Here is a 21,043-nt window from a genome sequence, read left to right as displayed (position 1 = left end):
CATCCTTGTGCTATTTCTGTGTATCCTGACAGTGCATTGTCATGTTGTTATTGAAAATCACATTTTTTAAAATATATATCAACCCCCTTAAAATTTACAGGATGCCCTCATGCTGGTCATTACGTTATTTACGCTAATGAGAGGAATCAATTAGTGGTTTTAAGTTTTGACATTACACATTGACTTTACAATCTCAAATAAAAGGACACCTGGGGCTCAATCTCCTCGTGCATCAGAGGAGGTGTATGAGGTGAATCAATGTGTCTCTTCTGAGTATGGGGAAAAAAGGCAGATGAACATATGTATAACTACAGACCTCCAGCAGAATTCTCTGATTTCTTTATAGCTCTGTCTCTAGTTCATTACCATGCTGGTAAACACAAGACAACTTAAATGTTACTACAGTACTCATCTGGAATAAGTCATGCAATTTTGGGGAGGAAAAAAAAGATTCATTTATACCAGATGAAAAGAGTTACTTTTGGAAGTTCAGAAGAATGGAAAGCCTATCTTAAAAGTGGAGACTAAAGGACTGGAATTGTTTGTCTTGGCAAACAAAGGCTGGGACAAGGTTCTCTTTGATCTGTAAAATGGGGCCAAGATGAGAAGAGCTCCTTAAACAACTGAGCATCAAAGAGGCAAAAGAAGTGGGGAAATTCATGTGGTCCCACTTACATGACTGTGAGAAATAATAATTTTGTGATGCTTCTGCTTCACTTGAGGAAGGGAGGTTGCAGAATAGGTTCCCATAGGTCTACGTGGACTGGATAGGGAAGCAAGGGAGCTGCTGAAGAGGACTGCACATCAGCAAGTTTGCAGGAGCAAGGGATGGACTCTGTGAGTCAGGAAAGCCTTTCAGATCTGGTAATGGATAACTGCCTAAGTACAGGAAAAGGTGTTTGACGTGGCCTGCCCTCCTTGGAGATAGCAAAAGGAAAGAGATCTGAAAGACAAATGGCTCCCTAAAATGGCTTTTTAACTTCTGGTACTTTAACACTGGCCAGTCATATGCTGGAGACTCTTTTCCTGACCATAGTCCTTGTAGCATGTTTAGGAAGAACTTTTCCTTTTATTAGTGACTGCCCAGGCACTTGGAAATGGCAGTTTCCATTCACAGAGTCATTTTCAGTTTTACCCGAGTCTGTGACAGTGGCTCGGAAGCTGGAAGATTTTGAATCTAAAGAAGCCTGACTAACAGCAACACTGCCTGCACTCTTAGAGGAGTAAGTGTAAACCATTTTGAGAAAGGCAGATTTTGTGTTTGTTTCTTGCTTGTAAATGATGATATAGCATTTTGGTAGAAAAGTGCAGCAGAGAATTCCATAATTAGATATTAAAACAACAATGATTTCCACTGCTGGCAAGTATTTGCCAAATGTGGTTGCGTAGACAGGGATAAATACGATCCATGCTATAAAGTAAATTAGCATGCCAAAAGTAATGAATTTAGCTTCATTGTAATTCTCTGGCAATTTCCTACCTTTAAAGGCAAATATGAAGCAAATAAATGCTAGGGCAGCGATGTAGCCCAACATAATCCCAAAAGCTACAATAGATCCCTCATTACATTCCAGAATTATTGCTCTTGGGATTGAGAAATTTTGATTTACAAAAGGTGTCCTAAATATTAGCCAGAAGGTGCAAATGATAACTTGAATTCCAGTGCAAGTGACCACAGTGGGAATAGGTTTATACATGCATTTCAGGAAATTTTGAAGCTTGGGATCAAAGCTGAAAGCTAGTAAAATTTTTAGTGACTTTATTAAAATACATGAAATGCAGAGTGTAAAACTTATACCAAAGAGTGCTTGCCTAGTTTTACATTTGAATTCTGTGGGTATATCTATGAAGAAGACAGTGCTTAAAAAAATTAAGAAGTGGCTGAAGAGAATAATATAGCAGACAGTCAGACCACCAGATGCCTTTACTACTGGTGTGTCCAAGTTTTTGGTAAATATTACACAAATGGACAAGACCAACACAACCCCAAAAGCAGAGAGGAGGAGGAGGAAGATAGCAAACCAGTCAGTCCAGGCAAGGAAATAGATTGTCTTCCTGTAGCACGTGCTGCTGTTGATGGGAGCCCAGTAGGTTTTGTTGTTACATCGGTAGCAGTAATCCATATCTGGAAGCAGAAAAAAGGGAAGATATCTTAGAACCCCAAAGTTAATAAACTGCCAAGCGGATTGTAGGGACTTGAGATACAGGACTAATGTGAGAAAGGATGCTAAAGGGAAAAGATGGGTCTGACTGGCTCTGAGTTCGGCTGTCGCTGTCCAGGAGGAGGAGCTGCAGGGCTGCGGTGGCTGCGGTGGCAGTGGCACAACAAGCTAAGGACAAGCGCCTGGAGCTCCCTGCCAGCTGGGAGCAAGACTTGCCTGCAAACAGGGGTGAGAAAGGAAAACGACCAGGCTTCTAAAACTGTCTTGCTCATCACTGACCAGTGAAACTTTAATTGAAAACTGAACAATGACTGTAGAGGAATCAATTCTCTTGCAAAAATTTGAATTACTTTTTTTTCATTTGTCTGTTTTAACAAGAAAACACCCTAATATTCTCTTTAGAGATAACTTATAAAATACAACAGCAAGAACAAACATTGCTTGAGATAATGATTTGAAAGGTGCTTTTGCTTTGGAATTTCTTTCTGATATGGAAAAATTTCACCATTAATTGAATGAGCAGATAAAATTTACTTTTCTTCTGCTCTCAGGATATTAAAAAATACATGCTACCTTAATTTACTTAATTCCATTTCTCTTCTCCATATTTATTTTTCCTCTTTAAAAGATTTTGCTTATACCAGTGGTAAAGTATATACTTGATACGAAAGTATTACTGTACAGTTTTATCAAATAACACAGTACTCTGTGGTAGGACACAAAATGTGCTGCTAGGTAAATTACATAACCCTTGAACTTCATAGATTCATAGGCTTCCAACCTTTTGGGTTGGAAGGGACTTTCAAAGACCATCTGGTTCCAATACCTGCACTGGGGCAGGGACACCTTTCACTACACCAGGTTGCTCAGAGCTCTGTCCAACCTAGCCTTGAACACTTCTAAGAATGGGGCAACCACAACAACTTCTCTGGACAACCTGTGCTTCACCACCCTGAAAGTCAAGAAATTTCTCCTGACTGCACTGAATGTACTAAGGAAAGACAGGGAGGAAAGGGTCTTTTTAATGAGAGTAAATCTCACAGATAAATCAGCCAGAATTTCCATCCTAGCAAAGGGTAATGCTAGTCAGATGGACAATCTAATTTCTTTAAACTTGGCCTTTTAAAAAGCATTTATACCAAGTTTTACAGGAAAGTGATCATAAATAAATATTTAAACCCCATTCAAATATTTAACCCAAGGTTTTCAAGGTACATGATATCCAAGCAAAACAATTGCATTGATGTAGAAAACCTTTATGTGGATACTAATTTTTTACCTGTTTTGTTGCTGTAATGGTTTTCTGGGCAGTATATACACTCATAGCAGCATGTGTGTGGACTTTCTGTAACCTTTTTCACCTGGCCTGGACTGCAGGGCTGGGAGCATGTTGACTGAACCTTCTGCAGTGTGCAGAGTGGAAAAAACAAAGAGATCATCATCTTAGGTACAGCTAATTATAAAGGAACATTAATAGAAACCTCCAGGATTTTTGCAATTTTTAAATCATACATATTTTAGGGAAATCTGAAAATCTGAAAATTATACAGATTGAAAAACAGACATTGTAGGGTCCATATTTGTTGTATTTTCTCCACACTGTCAATAAGTAATAGAATGGGGTATCATTTACCTGATAATTTTATTTTTGAGCCCTGAATACTAATTTCTGGATTTAAAGTCGAGATCAAAGTCTTTCATTCAGCTTTGAACTTGCATTTAGACTACAGAGGATCATCTTCAAAAAATGCACAGAAGCATCTGAAAGGGAATTTGAGTGAACTGTTTCAAAAATGAGATCCTGATACTCTGCTTAGCCGCTCAGAACCCTGGAGGGACACCTTGGCCAGGAGGAGATGCTTAGGAGAGTGCTCTGTACTGCAGCTCTGACACTCCTGACCCTTGCCAGCTTGTCCCTGAGTCATGAAGCTCCACTCTGGGTGTGTGATCAGGGCCTTCTCTTGAGGTCTCAATTTAGGTCCACATTTCAAAGACAGTTTTTTGTTAAATTATCTGTCCTGAGGCACACTGCCATGTCCTCTCCTTCCAAGATGGTGCTTACAAGGAGGTGGAGACATTTCCTTGCACCACAAAGAGGGACAAGGTTTGAGGTTTCCTTCTCTACTCAGGTAAGTTCACATGTGGAGACCAGAATTCAGCCCACCTAGTAAGCAGCCTCTCCCTGTCCCATTAGTGGGGAATGCCTTGCAGCACAGAGCTGTGCCATGAACTCAGACATCCACCCATGCAGATTGGGTGGGTGCAGAGGACAGATTGTCCAGCTGGAACTGGCCAGGGCCACCCATTAGTCCTGTATACACCAGCTCTGGGGCTCCAGGTGGCACCACCTACTCATGTTGCTGACCCCAGCTCTAACAGGACCAAATAAACAACAAAAAAATTTTTCTTTTAAACAATGAAATCAACACATCTGAATCTTCATGTTAAAAAAAATAAAAAGATGTGATACATAAATGAGGGCTTTTTATATACACCATCATTTTTTATTTTAAAATCCCTTTGTAAGATTCTGTAATATCATCCTTAGGACAGATATAACATTCTAGGGGCATTCTGGAGAAATAAATAGATTTTGTATCACTGAGCCTGCTCATAGGCTAACATGAATCTTGGGGTGCATGAAAGGGGTTGAATAAACTCAGAAAGGATTCTTTGCTCTAAGAGGAGAACATTAAATCACACAAGAGATTTCTAGCTGGCACATCTTCCAGTAGCAAGTGCTGCAGGGAGAAAAAAAACTGTCTTAAAATAAATTTCCCATGTTATGTCAACAAATTAAAAGTTACCTTTAAAGCCAGAAAATCTTTTTTTTTCTCTTCATCCTCAAAGATAAAGCCACCTTTCTCTGCATCGTATTCTGCCATAGTGGTGATTTCCATGTGGCCATCAATTTCTTTCCAAAGAAGGACATCATAACTGGTGCTCATGTCGCCATTGGAGTCAAATTTGACTTCCTTATCACCGTCAGTGATTACAACTTTTTTAAGTTCTTCAAGAAGCTGCACATAATTTTAAGGAATGATAACATACACCAGTATCATGCCAGTGTGACAACCTGAGTAGTTTAACTTATGTATGATAGTATCAAGTTAAAAAGAAATGCTTTTAGGACAAAGATAAATATTAAAATTCAAATTCATTTTGTTTACAGAATTACATTATACAGACAATCATGCTGGCTGTAAAAATCTATCAGTAAAAAGAAACATAATTTCATAAAATCATTATCATAGTAGTTTTTCCAGCCTTGAAAATTTTTGTGTGATATTCAGAGCAAATATTTTTGCTTGCATAAACTAAGACACTTTTGGCCCTCCCCTTCTTGTAAAGACCAGTGGTGAGCAGTGCTCCTGTTGTTACTTTACTGTCAACAGAGTCAATCTGGGCAACATTTGCTTCTAGAGTAAATTCTCCCAGCATATCTGGGAGTATCTAGCACTGTTCCCAGCTGTGACTCAGACTGAAATTTTGCATGGCAAGGTGAGACTCAGAACTCTTAATAATCAACGAACAATATATGTGCTTTGTCAAGGCAACTGTCCAGCTTCATATTGCAATCCATTCCATTCAAGAGGGGAAAACTTCTGCCTCCCTCATCACAAACAGGCAGATGAAACAGATCTGTGTGAATCTAGAAAAGGACAGGTTAAGGCACATTATATATCCCCACTCCCATCTCATGGGGAGATCATTGAAGTACTCCCATTAGCTGCCATGGCTCTTAATCGAAGCAAAAGCTTTATTATTTTGAAGGCCTAGTGATTTTTAGCTGACGAGAAAAAAATTCAATGTTTGGTGAAAGGCTGAGTTCAATTGCATTTGAAAGTCATGCTGTTACATGGATCCATTTGTGATATTCATGACATTTAACAAATGTGCTGACATGTATACTACCTCAATAGGCTTTGTCAAATTTATGTAACACATCTAGTAACACATACACATCTAGTGTATATAATATGCCATCTTGTCCTATATAATGTAATTTTTTGGGACATTTATATAATTTGTGTGTTTCTAATCAATTTGATTGATGCATTTTATTTGGATGCTACATAGTTGTGTGGAACTGAGTAGGGTTTTTTAATTCTATATACTCAGATTAGTAATTTAATTTTTCTGTTCTCCACTTTTTCAATTTGTCTAACAATATGAGAACACAAGAGCCTTTTGAATACATCTTGAGCTTCAGACAGAAGGGGCTAATATTTAGCAACCTCTTGGTGCAACTGGTTTTTGGTATTTTTTGCAAAGTCTCTAATAACAATCACTCTATTGTTTCCCTGTATTTGGAGATGTATGATATGGATTATTTAGATCCTAAGAGTTTTCTGTTCATATATGTCTTCTTTCCTAGAAGGTTGAGTTTTCATGTAGAAGAAACATGTTATGAGAACATCATGGGGGAAATAATTATCTCTCAGTTCTCTTCATGAGTGCTTAAAAACTTAAAAGGAGTTAATTTGAATGGCTTGGCATTTAGTCCATTTATGGTGTAAATGTAGCTCCATAAAGCTTCATTCCTGCTAAACAGTCCTGAATTTGTCCCATTAATGTTTACTAATTCATGTAATTAATCTGATTGTTACTGGGTTATTGGTTAGTTGGTTTTTATTTCAAATCCCATATCTTAGTTTGACCTGCCCTGACCTAGGATAAGAGGTCAGGGCAAATCAGAGTGCTTCAGAGGTTGTTTGACTTTTAAGTGAATATTTGTTTAATCTTCTGAGTAAAAGTGTGTAAAAGTGAATAGTCCTGAGCAGGTTCTTGGGTAAAAGGTCATGTCAGGTTTACTTGTCTGACTTTTCCTCTTCTTTTCCCACCCAGCAGTGTGATAACAAGTACCTCACCCATCTTAAAGATTATGTCTTTGTATATAAGTCAAGATCAGACAAGAGGTACAATGTATTGCATTTTCAGTTTCAAGTAGAGGCTCATTATGGAGGATAATACTTGAATTAAGACAAAACAGATACAGTGGTGAGAGAAAGAGGGAGAGGAAAATTGTAACTCTTCAGTTAATGCTCTTATCCTGCAGTATCCCCATCACTCAAGAGCACTCACATTGTGTATCACAGTAGTCTGCAGCAATGGGACCAAGCACTAGTAGTCAAATAGCTGAAAAATAGTAATTTAGTAAAAGGACCAAGCTTTTATCTCCAGGAATACGGTGGCAAAAATGTGATGAAAGTTAAGCAGAGAATGAGACCTGTAAGAATTAGCATCATACCTCCCAGGGAGTGAAGGCAGACGGATCCTTGCAGTCTCTGTCTTTGCACAGCCCTTTAATGGCGTGAGCTATAGCATAGACTGCAAGCATAGTACTATGGATAAATCCTGGTTCAACATTAGCATTCAAAAAATCATCTTTCCAGATCTGAGGCTTACTCCCATCATTTTCCAATAGATTATCCTGGGACTGATTTGCAATGCATGTTTGAAAGTCATGATATTCCAGGTGTGCACAGACTGACAAAAGCATAATATATTCACCTAAAAACTTGTTGTTTTCAATGGGCTTTTTATGAAGGTTTCTCAAAAACTCTTGGAATGAGGAGATGTCTCCATTTTTAAATCCAAATCCCACAACTGTTCCTAGCTGTCTGATATTGGGAATTGTGCTGATCTTGACTGCAGTTGACCAGTTATCACTTGCAATCCAGATTTTATTAACGTTCTTCTCAATTGCCTTCTTGAATAGTTTGAGTACATGAAACTGTCTCATAAAGACAACAATAACATTTACTCTTTTTTCCTTGACAATCTTCTCAATTGCTTGATCAACTTTGGTGTGAAAGGTGCTGTCAGAGAGATAGGCTGGCAGCATCTCTTTAAAAGCTATGCAAACGTTGTTTGCCATGGCCTGGATGCCAAAGCTCTCCAGAGCAAACCGCCCATTGTCATCATCAGTGGCTATTACTCCAATCCAGTTCCACCCAGATTCACAGATCAAGCGAGTCATTGCTCTTGTCTGGTGAAAATCACTGGGGATAGTCCTGAAGAAAGAAGGAAATCTGATTTTGTCACTGAGGATTTCAGCTGATGATGCAGAACTGACCTAGGAAGAGTGAACAATTCAGTTACAGATGTATTCTCCTCCAAAGGATGCCAAGAGATCCAAAGCTGCCATGATTGCTCTTTCTTCCCACCTGACCCAGGCTCCCTCCTCCTGTGATTCTGCATCCACAAGCTGCAGCTAAAGGGGCAGGTTCTCTCTCCCTGCTCTTAGGGTGCAGACTCATGCCCAGCACCAGTTACACTTTCTCCCTTCCACATAATTCAGTGAAGGTCAAGAGCAAAACCTTTCAAAACGGATATGACAGTAATAATGGTATATAGATTTTGTATTACTCTGTTCAGATACCATCAATATGCTTTTCAAAACAGTATTTAAAACATTGGCTATTTTTTGAGTCTCTCTTCAAATTGCTAGTATTCTTATATTTTGTAGTATTTTCCTGTCACTGAGTGCTTAGTATGGTTCACACACACATATATACATACTTTCTCACCAATATTTAATTATTATATTTCAAAAGGATCATTAAATCAGTTGGAAGAACCTCACAGACAAACAAACAGTAACCAATAATACAAAATTATATAACTTTTTCATACAAAAGATTTATTATCTTTTTCTTCTGAATGTAGCTGGAAAAACATAAAGAGAACATTGCTATTTAAATCTCTCCAGTTTTAATGCTTTCTTATTTTTTTGTTGGAACTTTTTTCCCCCTACATTTCTTGACAGTTCTTAAAAAATAAATTTAAGCTTTCCAGAACCAAAGACACCTGTCTGGAGGGAATACCAAAATCTTACTGTGTCAGAACACTGCAAATGCTATTGATAAGAAAAATCTATTGGGTCCCATTTTACACCTATGCCCTACTGCAGATTTTTTTAGTCACTTGCCTTTTAATTATGTTCAAGTGTGGCACTTTAGTTTTCATACTTACTACAGTTCCTGTGGTGGCGTTGGAGGTCAGAATTACTTCCTACCATTGCAGAGGAGAAGATTCAGTTAGAAGTTATCTTTAGTTCAGATTTTATGTCTTTTCCACTTATTTGGCTAATTTATACCTATTGCCAAAACCAAAGTGCAAGACAGGATGGTGTGGAAGTGGATCTGTTTCTTCCTTCTTAGTCCTGGCCTTGACCCTAATTGTTTTACAAAGCTGACAGTAGGAAGGTTAGCACGGCCTAAGCACAAATGTGGGACTGTACTAGTCCTAGAGAGGTCAGAAATAGAAAAGAATGTTTTGGGAAGGACTAGTGTGGATCTAAACTGTTGTATTCTTTCACTTCTACAATTGTTTGAAGAGTACTAGGGGAAAACCTTCGTTTTAGAGCAATCTTCCTCACTTCCCTGTCCATAATTTTTACTGATTCCAACATTTAATTTCCCTTGGGCTGGAGAGAATCCCTGAATTTCTGGACAGATCAGATCAGATCTGGCCTCTTTTTTTTTTTTTAGTTTGAGATTTGAGTACTTTCATATTCACGACCAGGCAAAGTGTACATGTCAGCTGTAACTTTGCTGCCTGAATAAAGTCCTTGAGTGTCATCCAAGGTACATTGGAGTAACCAGGACTGACCAGAGGCACTGCCACAATGACAAGAGCCCAGCATGAGCCTGAAAAAAACACTTGGATAAATGTGCCTTGGGTATAGAAGATATCCCTTACTGCCTTTGTTTGGGTAAGTGAACCAAGGCCTCCACTTGGAGCTGAAGCCCACCCATCCTGTTGTCCTTAGGATAAACCAAATCCTGTCCTGTAGTAAATATGTGGCTTTTGCAATTCCTGTGATCAGAGCCTTAATTCTTAGCATGGTAAATCTGACCCTCTGTCCAAAATAAAATAGTTGCCTCAAATTTACCTGCGGGATTAATTGCAAAGCCAACAGCCTTGACACTGCCATTGACACCTCTGAGTAGCTGGCTCCAGTGACTGCCTTGACTCTCGGGATGTAGTCTGAGTAGTTGCACTTGAACTCCACGGCATCCTCAGAAGAATTGAATTTAGACAGAAATCTCAGAGCAGACGCCATGGCTTTTGTAACTTCTGCACACGTGTCGTAGATTTCATAGCCCAGGGTAACTCCAGATAACAGCGTTGAGTTGTTGATAGTTTCAATAGCATGTATCATTGCAAGTGTCTGAAGAAAAACTTGAATTTCAAAGCTGTCAGAGAAACATAGGCAGTATTTTTTAGGAAAACTTTGTTGGAAGCAAGGGTGAAGGAAAGTCTGTTTTGAACCTATCCCTTAGAATTTAACAACTGCTGAAAAGAACTGATGTGTAGTAAGTTTTGTGTGTTTTGCTTGGGTTTAGTGTACAAAAGATTAAAAACCGTTTTTTTCTCATTTAACAGGAGACTAAGTAAAATAAACACAAAGCTGAAAATATACTTGAATAAAAGTGTTTTTCTGGAAAAGAAAAAAGCATTAAAAGTTTAATTTTCATGATACATGAAAATTTGCAAGTGATATCTTCAGGAAGTGTCTGTCAAAGTCAGTGAAGATATTCTAGTTTATTACACCCACCCACTAAGTTTTTTAAAAATGTATTTATTTTCACCAAAAGCATGAAGCGAAGAAAAGGAAGTACTAAATGTTTCAGAATAGAAGGAAATATTTCAGAGGTCAATGTCTCTGGTAGTTGCATTGATGTTTCTGAAATACTCTTCAGACCTGATGAAGTTAGCCCAGACATTTCCCCTCATCTCCAGTGGATGTTATAAGAGGTGATTAATCAAAACTGAGATAGCACAAAATGTCTACAATACAACAAACCCTCCTCTCAGGCAAACTTCTCTAAAGATTACAAATCTTATGACCTAAATTAAATTTCAGATGGACTTGAGATAATTTATGTCTCCATAGAAAAATAATGGAAGACAGACAAAGTTATCAACTTACTCAACATTTTGACATAAATCCAGATGGATACCTGCATGCCTAGCTGATTGTTAGATTCAGATGTGGGATTAAGTTGTAAAATTCAAATAAAATTTGTGGATTTGCACCTATATTTAAATTTAAAAAAATGCATGTTTGGAATTTCTGGTCTTAAGAAATATTTATTATGTACTTAAAATGAAATTCTTCACCAGGTTTCCTTTTTATGTCTTCCAGAAACATGATGTTTCAAGCACAGTAGGATTTGGAGCCAACAGAATAAATATTCTGATGCAAAGAATGCATGCATGACAAGGTGTTTACATGTAGGCTATCCTATAACATAATGCCACAATTACACTTCCAAGTGTAATAATTATGGTAATTTAAAAAATAACTACAGTGTCACCATCAAGGTACTATCATAGATTATAACTGAGCTGCCCAAGAGATGGGAGGCAGACTTTATTATGGGCTTGGGGAAAATGGAATAGTCTGCCTGTGTCCAGATCATGTAGGTTCAGCTTCATAACAATGAATAGATGCCCAGCTGAGTCCTTCAGGCCTATAGCAAATTAGCTGTAAGGAATATATATACATGGCAATCAGATGATAATACAAACATCCAAGGCTATTTGATTATCTGGGAAAATTGAAAGAGGATCAAAATGCTCATTCCCTTCCTCGGTAAACTGCAGTATTTTTACTGTAACTTGGTCATATTTTGTCATCCTGTGTTAATTTACATGAAATTTTTGTGATGTCCAAGGAATTTTTTAAGTCTAAGCAAAGCAAACGAACCAGAATTTGTTGACCTTAACATAAGAGTTACATGTCCAGCGTCAGTGCTCTCTTTGCTGCATGTTTAATTTCCAGTATTACTCACCCAGCACAATTCTGAATTACTGGCTTGATGGGATCTTCTTCTGGATGCAGCATTTCACTGTGAACTGCAAACAAGCCTCCAATAATGATGTCCCCTGGAGAACTGGCACCCACAAAGTCCTCAGCATTCTGGCAGGAGAAAGCGACGTCGGTGCCGACCACGAAGCAGGGGATCAAAAAGATAACAAATGCCATGTGTGCCAGCTTTGAGTCAATCAAGCTGCAGCGCCAACAAGGGCGTCTGTGTCATCTGTAAAGAGCAGCAAAGGACAAAGGCTGCGCTCACAAGCTGGTCACACCTCATAAGGTGCTTGTATTTGCCTCACTGGACAAGGCTTTTTTATTGAAGGTACTAAAGCAGTGCTGTCAAATAAAATGTGAGGGTGCGGTGATGTGAGAGTGGAGAGGGAGGGAGAAAGATAAATGGGTTTAAAAGGAAATGCTAGACATTAAATCTCTCATGTTGTGTTCAAAGTTTCTGATACCTTATCTGAAACACGTGGCAAATATTTTGGTATAAATTTGGGTTTGTTTTGAATTCCTTCCAGCTGAGTGCAGTGTGCAAAGAAGTAATTATATAATATGGTAGTAGTGATACTGCTGTGACCATGTTTTAAGAGCCTGGTCTGAAAATGCTAAAATATTAAAAAAATCCCTGTCGCAGTGTGTTTTATATCAGACTCTGGTTCAAAAATCCCAACCCCAAACTACCAAAAGACTGCTGTTCTCTCAAACCCTTATATGATTTAAAATCCTTGCATAAAAATCATTTGGATTAGTTAATCTTCATGGTTCTAAGGTACATGTCTTAGGGATTTTAGTGGGTTTTGGATCAGGTTCCATATTAACAAACCAGGCCAAATCTGCTGCTGGTTAATGTGATAAACACAGAACAGTGGGAATCAATAACTTTAGTCCCAGTTTTTGCTTTCCTCCTGTCTGACTGAGGACACCAGTGCACAAACAGCAGCTCCTGTGCTGTGGGAGGAATGGGAAGTGGCTGTTCTCACCACCACTGCTCCCCTCAGATCCACAGGAATCAGACGCTGTGCCAGAAGTGAACTCAGGGAAAAGAGAAGCAGAAACTGGACTCTCCGTTTTCATAAACCCCAATCTTAAACATCAAAGTGAACCTCCTTAGGACAGAAACGTGGTTTATGCTAATAAGTCAATTTGTGTGAGGGACACAGATCTGATCTCTGGTCTGATCTGAGGTCTGTTTCTGACATTGGTTTATTTCCTGTTTTCTTTTAATGGCTTCTTCAGATTTTGCTTCTTTTGGCACTATGCCAAAACACTCCCAAAAGAATGGGTTCAGCCGTAGCATATATTGTCTGTGATTGTATAAAATCTAGGTTTACACAGAAAATTTCAACCAAGGTTTATTTACTGGCAAAGAAAATTAGAAATGGGTTGTCTGTTACGCATTCTTTCTGATAAGCATAATGCATACTGTATAAATTATTCAAATTATTATATTTTGCTTGTTTTTTCAATAGTCTCTTTGTAGCAAAATATCCATTTACAACCAAGATATTTTTTGTAAATGCAAATGCAGTAGACAAAATACTTGTTAATCCCTAGTTAAGTTAACGTTTGGGCTCTTTATTTTAATATAGCTGTTTGTGTTTCTTTCATCCACCTTCTTCCTTTCCATGTGGGATTCTCAATGCTGGGTCAGTGCAGATAGTAAAGAGCTGCCTGCCTTTTCTTTAATGTATCTGACCACATTTATCTATGGGCAGATGTTGATAACAGTTTATTCTGCTTCTGCTCTGACTCACAAACATTCCAGCTATTCCAAAGGTTTTCCTCTTGACTTATAACAGCATTAACTGTAGTCAGATGCTGGCCCTGACTTATGAGACATTCACCTGCAAATATTCATGTACTTGCTCCTTTCCAGCCATGTAATGCAACCTAAAGCCTGGTTCCACATACTCTAGTGTTTCCTTTACCTTGCATGTAATTCTGTATTTAAAATTTGTGTATACTTAGATGTAACTAAAGCATAAGACTGGAGCTAGCCATTTCCTTAAACAAGTCATAAGAAATAATAGTATGAAATACAGCTTTTAAGGGCTTAACACTAAATATTATTATAAGGACTCAATGGAAACACAGTACTGATAATTTTAAACTTCAAATTTGTTATGTATGACTGTACTCTGGACAGTCTCCAAAAACATATTAATTTCTATAGAAGAGGATTTTACCTACCAACAGAAAATCCTTACTTGATCACTTTGGAAAATGGAAGTTGACAAAATAAACATCACATATAATTGATGCATAATTTCATGTTATTTATAAAAACATCATAAAAAGAGGTGTGCTTTCAAGTCAGCTGCACAGATTTTATGTCACAGTGTTATTTTCAAAAGAAAGAGTGTTTATTGGTTTTGTTTATTTTCAAGACCTATATCTCATAATTACTACTAGCAATGAGAGGTATGTAATAGTTTTACTAATTTGCCTCAGCTTAATCTAGTATTGCAGAATTGACTTGAACCATTTGCAAATATCCTTTTTCTTCAGCACTTGGATGCAATAGAAATAATTTACAGTAAACAGTGTTCCTTGTTTCAAACGTAGTGACATATCATGGACACAACAGCAGACTTTCACAGCTGTCAGCACAGAAGTATTTCCTGGCAGGTAGATTCAAGCATTTGAGTCAGGGGAATTCAGTAAAGTACCATCATGTCTCAAAAGCTGCCTCTAATGGGCTGTGCAAAGATGGTAAACAGGACCTAACAATCCCAAAGCTACTGTGAGAGCCATAGGTGAATTCTAAGAGGCCTTAGAGGATCTTGTGGAGACAAAGAGGTCCTGTCAGTATCTCTGTGTGCCCCAGAGTTACCTCTTGCCATGACAAAGTGATTAATTCCACCAGGCCTTGGGAAGGACCAGAATTGGTGGGGTTTCGAGAACGGCCCTTGCAAGCCCTCAACACTAATCCTTCAGGTGACTTCTTTTAAATTTATGCCCAGTAAATTTTTGGCAAAGTGTTGAAAAGACTGACAATTAAAGATGTACAAGAGAAGCTGTGTATGACTTGAGTGTGAGACTAACAGGGTGTAGCCTCAGAGCAGTGGACATCTGGGGATGGATCACCTGCTCCTCCTGTCTTTACAGCCTCTAGACCTGGACAGACAGGTCTCTGCCTTCGTGCAGAAGGAAGTTTTGCAACTCTCAGTTGCTTTGTCCAGCAAAGAGAGACTACACTGGTACATCAGACAAATACCTACTTTTTGGCTGAACTTCTTTGTCCTAGCTGTTGTTTCTCATGGAGATGATGATGGCTTAGATTCCAACGAGAATATATTTTCTCTGAAGCCCATCCAGCCAGGCACTGTTAAATGAGAAATACATTTTTCATTACTTCCTATTTTAAACTGGTTTTAATTGTGCTGTTTCCAAACATACATCAGATAGCAAAATCCTCTGCCAGACATGCACAATAGCTAAAGGAAGAAAGAAAAAAATTTGGATATTTTCACTGTTATTAATTTGAATAACATTTGAATTTCATATGAGTAGGGTAGCCCCCCCTCACTCAGCCAGGACTTACACTGACACAATGGCAATCGTCCTTTTTGAAGAAGCCAGCAACATTCAAATAAAATCCCATCATTTACATTAAAAAGATTAAATATTGGTTAGGATTGCCAGATTATTTGATCAATAGAACCATAGTGTTTAACACAGTGATTTTGATTTACTAAATTTCTTTTAAGGAAGTTCAAACAATGGGAGGAAAAAAAGAAGGAGGCATTTAATGATTTAATTTCAAGTACATTTAAAAAATTCTCTAATTTATTGGGACCTATACAGATTAATTGTAAATATGAAAATTATACATGGGAAGATTATTACCCATTATTTTGATTTGTGGTCTGTTATAAAAAACAAAGATAAAAATAAAAAAATACACGAACAGTGAAATGGAATTTGGATGGAAGCCAACAGCTCACATTAATTCCTGAGAAACAAACTAACTCAATTTTCAAGTTCATTGAGTTTGTCCTCTAGAGGATGTCAGCTGAGCTGCATGGTGGGAAGGACAAATCCTATTTTTCTTTATCAGGTCACAATGTTGTAACGTGTCTCCTGATGTTCCTTGAAAGTTGAATTTCTCCTGATGCAAATGACCTTGTTGGAGTACTTCTGGTTGAAAACTGAGATACTGGGGCACAGAAGTGGCTTCAACCTCCTCCCTGAACTGCCAGGGACATCCTGGGCAGTCTCACAACAATTTCTTTTACAGAAAGTGTTTTAGTAATTAGTCCATGTTGTACACATTCAGTGCACCTTCTGCTGTTTATGCTAGGAAAAGGGTACAAGAAATTAAAACAAAGTTGTGAAAGGGCCTACATTTGAACTAATGCCTACATTTATTTTTTTTAGTTCCAGTCAGATATGTTTGTTTCACTTAGCTTTTCTCTGATATTTTAATATACTTAAATTAAATTTGAAGTCAAACACAATTTAATGTGAAAAAATCAAGGGGATTTGAATTTTCTGATGTTGACAGAATATATTTTTAGCCATTCCAAAGCTGAATTTACTTGTAAAGGACCTGGTGTTTTTTTCTAAATAATCCAGCAAGCCTAATCCTATTCCAGCCACCCAAGAGAGTCAGCTACATAGGTTGGATTCAGGACAGTTTTTCATAAAAGCCAGCATGGTAGGCATGACCCAACTTATTGACATGACATTTTCAGAATTTTTCAGGTTTTATGTCTCTCCTTTGTTCCATCTCCCCCTCTTTTAATTGAAAAACAAGATAGCAAAAATGTCATTCATCTGTTGACAATGCAAATATTTGGTCCCAGCCTGTAGTGAAAGGGTCATCCAGAGGGAAAGAAAACCTCTAACTTAGGAATTTGGGCTTTCTCCTGAGAGGCTGGAGGCCAGAGGTCCTTCTGCCAGTGACTGCTCTCAATCCTGGAGTGAGATCTTTGCTACATAAAAGGAGGGGACTTAAATCTTTCTCTTCTAGTATCCCATACTTACTAGAATGTCATCAAAAATTTGTCCGAGAAAGCCTTTCTTGCCTGAGCAGTAAGAACCTTCTTAAGAGACTCAGCAAATTCAGAAATGCCTGGGATTGTAGTGCCTAGTATATCCAGCATGTTTTGGAAAGCCCTGTCAGCAGGAAAGTTGGGCTGGAGATCACGTCACACAAAAATGCCAATGGCAAGTATGACGTTTGTGCCAAGCAACTCTCAGTACTATTAATAAGGAATACAGTTCAAAATAAAATTAGGTTTATAGGAATTTAAAAATGTAAGTGGTTACACTTTTTAGACATCTCCAAGAGTCTTGATTGTGGAGGATCTGAGAGTGTTGGTTTTAAATACAGGCTGCTAAAGGGACAGGTAACCACATAAATCCAGATAGCCATCTTGGTGACCTTGTGCTTATTCTCATTAAATCACTTTTGCAAAGAGCACTGAGTGATTTTTTAACTCTTGCACTGCTTGTCCCACATAAGTTCTTTAAAAAATATTCACATTTTTCTTCAGTCATTTTGGAGATAAAACAGGACTGCTAATATTAAACAGTAATTTGAATAAGAGAAATGAAAATAGGTTTTGGAAGCAGGGACTGAAAGTCAGGTGGACCCTAATTTTAAGGGAATGCCTTAATTACTAAAATGTATAATGAAAATACTCACCCAAATGTTCAAGTCTATTCAAATATCAGCAGATATCTATTCAAATATCAATAATAATCAGAGAATTCTCTTGCTTTCGTCTCTCGGCATACTTTAACAAAAACACATTTGACAAACATGGATTTAAAACACTTCGGATAGAGAAGAAAATCAAGTCCATGTCTCCCAAATGTGCTGCCTGACAGGACCTAGAATGGCACACCAGGAAAAGAGCAGGTCTTCACTTTCCCATTTCATAAACCTTTATCTTGTCACTGTCTTGAAACCATGCACTTTTTCCATGAATACTTAGTTATCTGACACAGAGGAAGGTACTTTGGGAAGATACTTTTTCCAGATGTCCCTTCCAACATCATCCATTGTGTAGTTCTGTGATAAAGCCACACTCAACAGCATCTGGGAATAGGGGCCCACAGGTGCCAAATAGTAGAAGACGCAAGTGGGATTTGAAACTCCTCCCAGGACAAACTACTGTAGTCAATCCTGAGCTCAGCCGGCAGGTCTTGGGGAACTCTGTTTCTGAGAACCTAAATCTCCTTATGTTTATACAGGAGATAAGCTGTTAAGAGCTCCTTACCCAGCTGTGAGGAGCTCTGCAGGCAAGGAACAAGATTCCCAAAAGTAGAGAGGTTTTATGCCTTAGTCCAGGTTTGATGCTTATTGTTTCAAGGTTGCCATTGTCACCCTTATTCTGGACTTTTTAATTTACTTTGGTTAAGATCTTTTGAGATCTTAAAAGATTTCAGTTCGCCTTACAAGATTTAACTGATTGTGTTATAAAAGTAAACATACACCTGCAAAGAGAGTACAGGCAGAACAGGTGACACTCATAAAAATTCCTTTCAGATAAGGAAAAGAACCCAAAATAGTAAATCCATGAATCATTCTGGACGCTAACTTCAACCTTCAGATTGAAAGACTGAGAAAAAAAGAAATAAAGTTTCACACATTAACACCATCGGGAATGTTTATTTCTAAAAAGTTCACAGTTATAATATTGAAGAGTAACATAACATTCTGCACACTTCCTATAGAATATTGTGCACTATTGTTTAAGGACAACTTACATATTCAGAAATACTGCATCGCTGACTTTGACTAACAAGAAAATAGCAAAGAAAATTTTGCTGTAATTTCTGTTCCCTGTCAAGAAATTATCTTGGAAGAAATACCTCAAGGATGGACAAACCTATAAATCTGCACTTACTCTCACAAGCATTCTGCTTATATACATTTTTTTAGAAATACAATATGAAATGGCTACCAGCTCACAAATGAATTTGATCTTAAGTTCAGTATTAAATCTCTTTGCAATCACACAGCCCTTAAAGCTGAGGTGATAGAACAACTATCATGACCTCTATTAATTGGAAGAAGAAACAAGTTATGTCAGCAGCTATCCGAAAGACAGAAAAAATTTACTAGGATCAACCAAGAGCAGAGCAGAATTACATTAGCTATGTGAATTTTTCTTTTACTTGTTGCCAGAGATTTGTTGCTATTTTCTCCAGTAAATTTTCAAGCATTCAATTTTCTGAAGTTTTCAGGTACTTCCATCATGGCCTAAATAAATGAAATGGTTATTGCCACACTGCCAGACAGAAATTCCATGATTTCACAGAAAAGTAAGGAAGTTTTATCTGAAAAAAAAAGAAAGAAAAATAAGTTAGTTTTTTCCTAGAGGGATACTTAAATATTTCTGTGTTTAAAAGATAAAAATATTTACCAGTCTTTTCTGTCTGATAGGGCCACTCTAAAGTCTGAAAGGAAAAGTATAAAACCTTGTACTACAGGTTGTTTGAAGGATTCCCCTTCTTTCAACAGAAAAAAGAGTTTCTATCATTTAGAAGTAATCCAGAGGGGCAGCAAGAAAAAATAACTTGAGGAGTTTGAGACCAATTCATATAGTGTTTTCCATCTGTTGTTTTGGTTTGGTTTTTTGTTTATTTGGTTTGGTTTGATTTTAAATTAGAATTTCACACATCAATTCCTTTATGTAAATTTCCACCACCCACTGGGGGAGCTCTGTTTTAATGTCACTCCTAGTGATAAAAAAATCATATTTTTGTGGCATCTAACATCTAAATTGTTAAAATCTTTACCTCTAATACATTGAAATGCAGATACTGCTTCTTCTAGATCTGTAGAATAAATGTACTTATATGCAGAATGTACTTAGATGCAGAATCCTTTGACATTCATTTGTCTAAGCAGTTTAATAAGGGCAGCAGATTCTCAAGACATATAAAATGGTTTGAGCTGAAAAGGACCATTAAAGATCATTTAGTTTCAAACTTCCTGCCATGGGCAGGGGCTCTTTGCACTAGACCAGACTGGTGAAAGCCCCATCCAACCTGGCCTTGAACACTTTCAGATTTGAGGCATCCACAACTTCCTGGGCAACCTGCTCCGGTGCCTCACCACCCTCATTGTAAAAATGTCTTCCTTATAAACAGTGTAAATCCACCCTCTCTCACTTTTAAGTCATTGCCTCTTGTCCTGTCACTACAGGACTTGCTTAAAAGTCTTTCTTTATCTTTCTTGTAAGCCACTTTTACATACTGAAAGACTGCAAATATTTTCTTATTGTTCCTGAGATAATATCTTGGTTAAAAAAAGGTAATGTCATTATTCTCACACGAATGCATTCACAAATCATCAACAAGGCACAATCAAAACCTGCTGATGATAATAATAATGATGATGATGATGATGATGGTACTTCTCATTAGAGTCTGTGGATATCTCTGTAGGTTAATGAAAAATGATTGGTAATATCATGATTACAAGAAGTGAGGCAGTAAAAAAGGTCTCTGCACAGGTGCCACATTTAGTCCTTTCTCATTAATGAGAAATTAGAAAACAGAAAATGAAATTATTTTTTGCATTACACCAGAGTAATTTACAGCCTAATTCTGCAGAGGTGTTTAAGCTAAACTCATCTGTATCCCCCCAGGACTGAAACATGATAGATCTCCAGATAAGGTGTGAGACTATCATGTTCAGAAATGGACCAATACACCTTCAAATTCAAAGATCACAATAATAGATCACAACATGACCTATTAAGTACCAAGGTCTTTGAAGGCACAAGTTTTAATATGTGGCAATGTAGCATATGCATTGCATTATTAGGAAATAAATGTTAATGGAAACATGAAAGAAAAGAAGTGGAAGGTGAATTTTAGGGTCAGAATTGTTTAATCCTATATATCCAACACAAATATTTTGAAAAAACCCCATAGTCACCAGAGTTTCTCATCAGGAATTTAATTCCCATGAGAGTTTTCTCTTTCTCCAAAGGTCTAACCCTTACTCAGTCTGGTTTATTTATGTTATTTCCGATTCCTAAAATGAGCATTTCCAAGTGTCTTGTTTTTTATGATGTGTAGC

At 37.6% G+C, this 21,043-nt stretch overlaps 1 protein-coding gene across 1 annotated transcript; it reads right to left on the bottom strand.

The window, feature by feature from the left end:
* Positions 1 to 1,004: 1,004 nt before the first annotated feature.
* GPRC6A (G protein-coupled receptor class C group 6 member A) lies at positions 1,005 to 12,162 on the bottom strand. The gene is made up of 6 exons (XM_030944948.1): positions 11,969 to 12,162; positions 10,063 to 10,366; positions 7,414 to 8,241; positions 4,970 to 5,182; positions 3,442 to 3,565; positions 1,005 to 2,125 (listed from the first exon to the last, which is right to left on the bottom strand). The coding sequence occupies exons 1-6, from the start codon at positions 12,160 to 12,162 to the stop codon at positions 1,005 to 1,007; spliced, it is 2,784 nt and encodes a 927-aa protein (XP_030800808.1).
* Positions 12,163 to 21,043: the final 8,881 nt, after the last annotated feature.

This window comes from Camarhynchus parvulus, chromosome 3 (assembly GCF_901933205.1).
Source record: "Camarhynchus parvulus chromosome 3, STF_HiC, whole genome shotgun sequence".
Classification (NCBI taxonomy): domain Eukaryota; kingdom Metazoa; phylum Chordata; class Aves; order Passeriformes; family Thraupidae; genus Camarhynchus; species Camarhynchus parvulus.
This window is presented reverse-complemented; position numbering and strand designations above follow the sequence as displayed.

Bases quoted from the DNA above. Each gene is read 5' to 3' on its own strand.
- GPRC6A (XM_030944948.1), bottom strand. From the start codon at position 12,162: ATGGCATTTGTTATCTTTTTGATCCCCTGCTTCGTGGTCGGCACCGAC. The intron at 5,183-7,413 runs GTATGATGCTAA...AATTATGTGCAG, and splicing joins CTGCCTTCACTCCCTGGGAG to CTTCTTGAAGAACTTAAAAA. The intron at 3,566-4,969 runs GTAACTTTTAAT...TGCACACTGCAG, and splicing joins AAGATTTTCTGGCTTTAAAG to AAGGTTCAGTCAACATGCTC.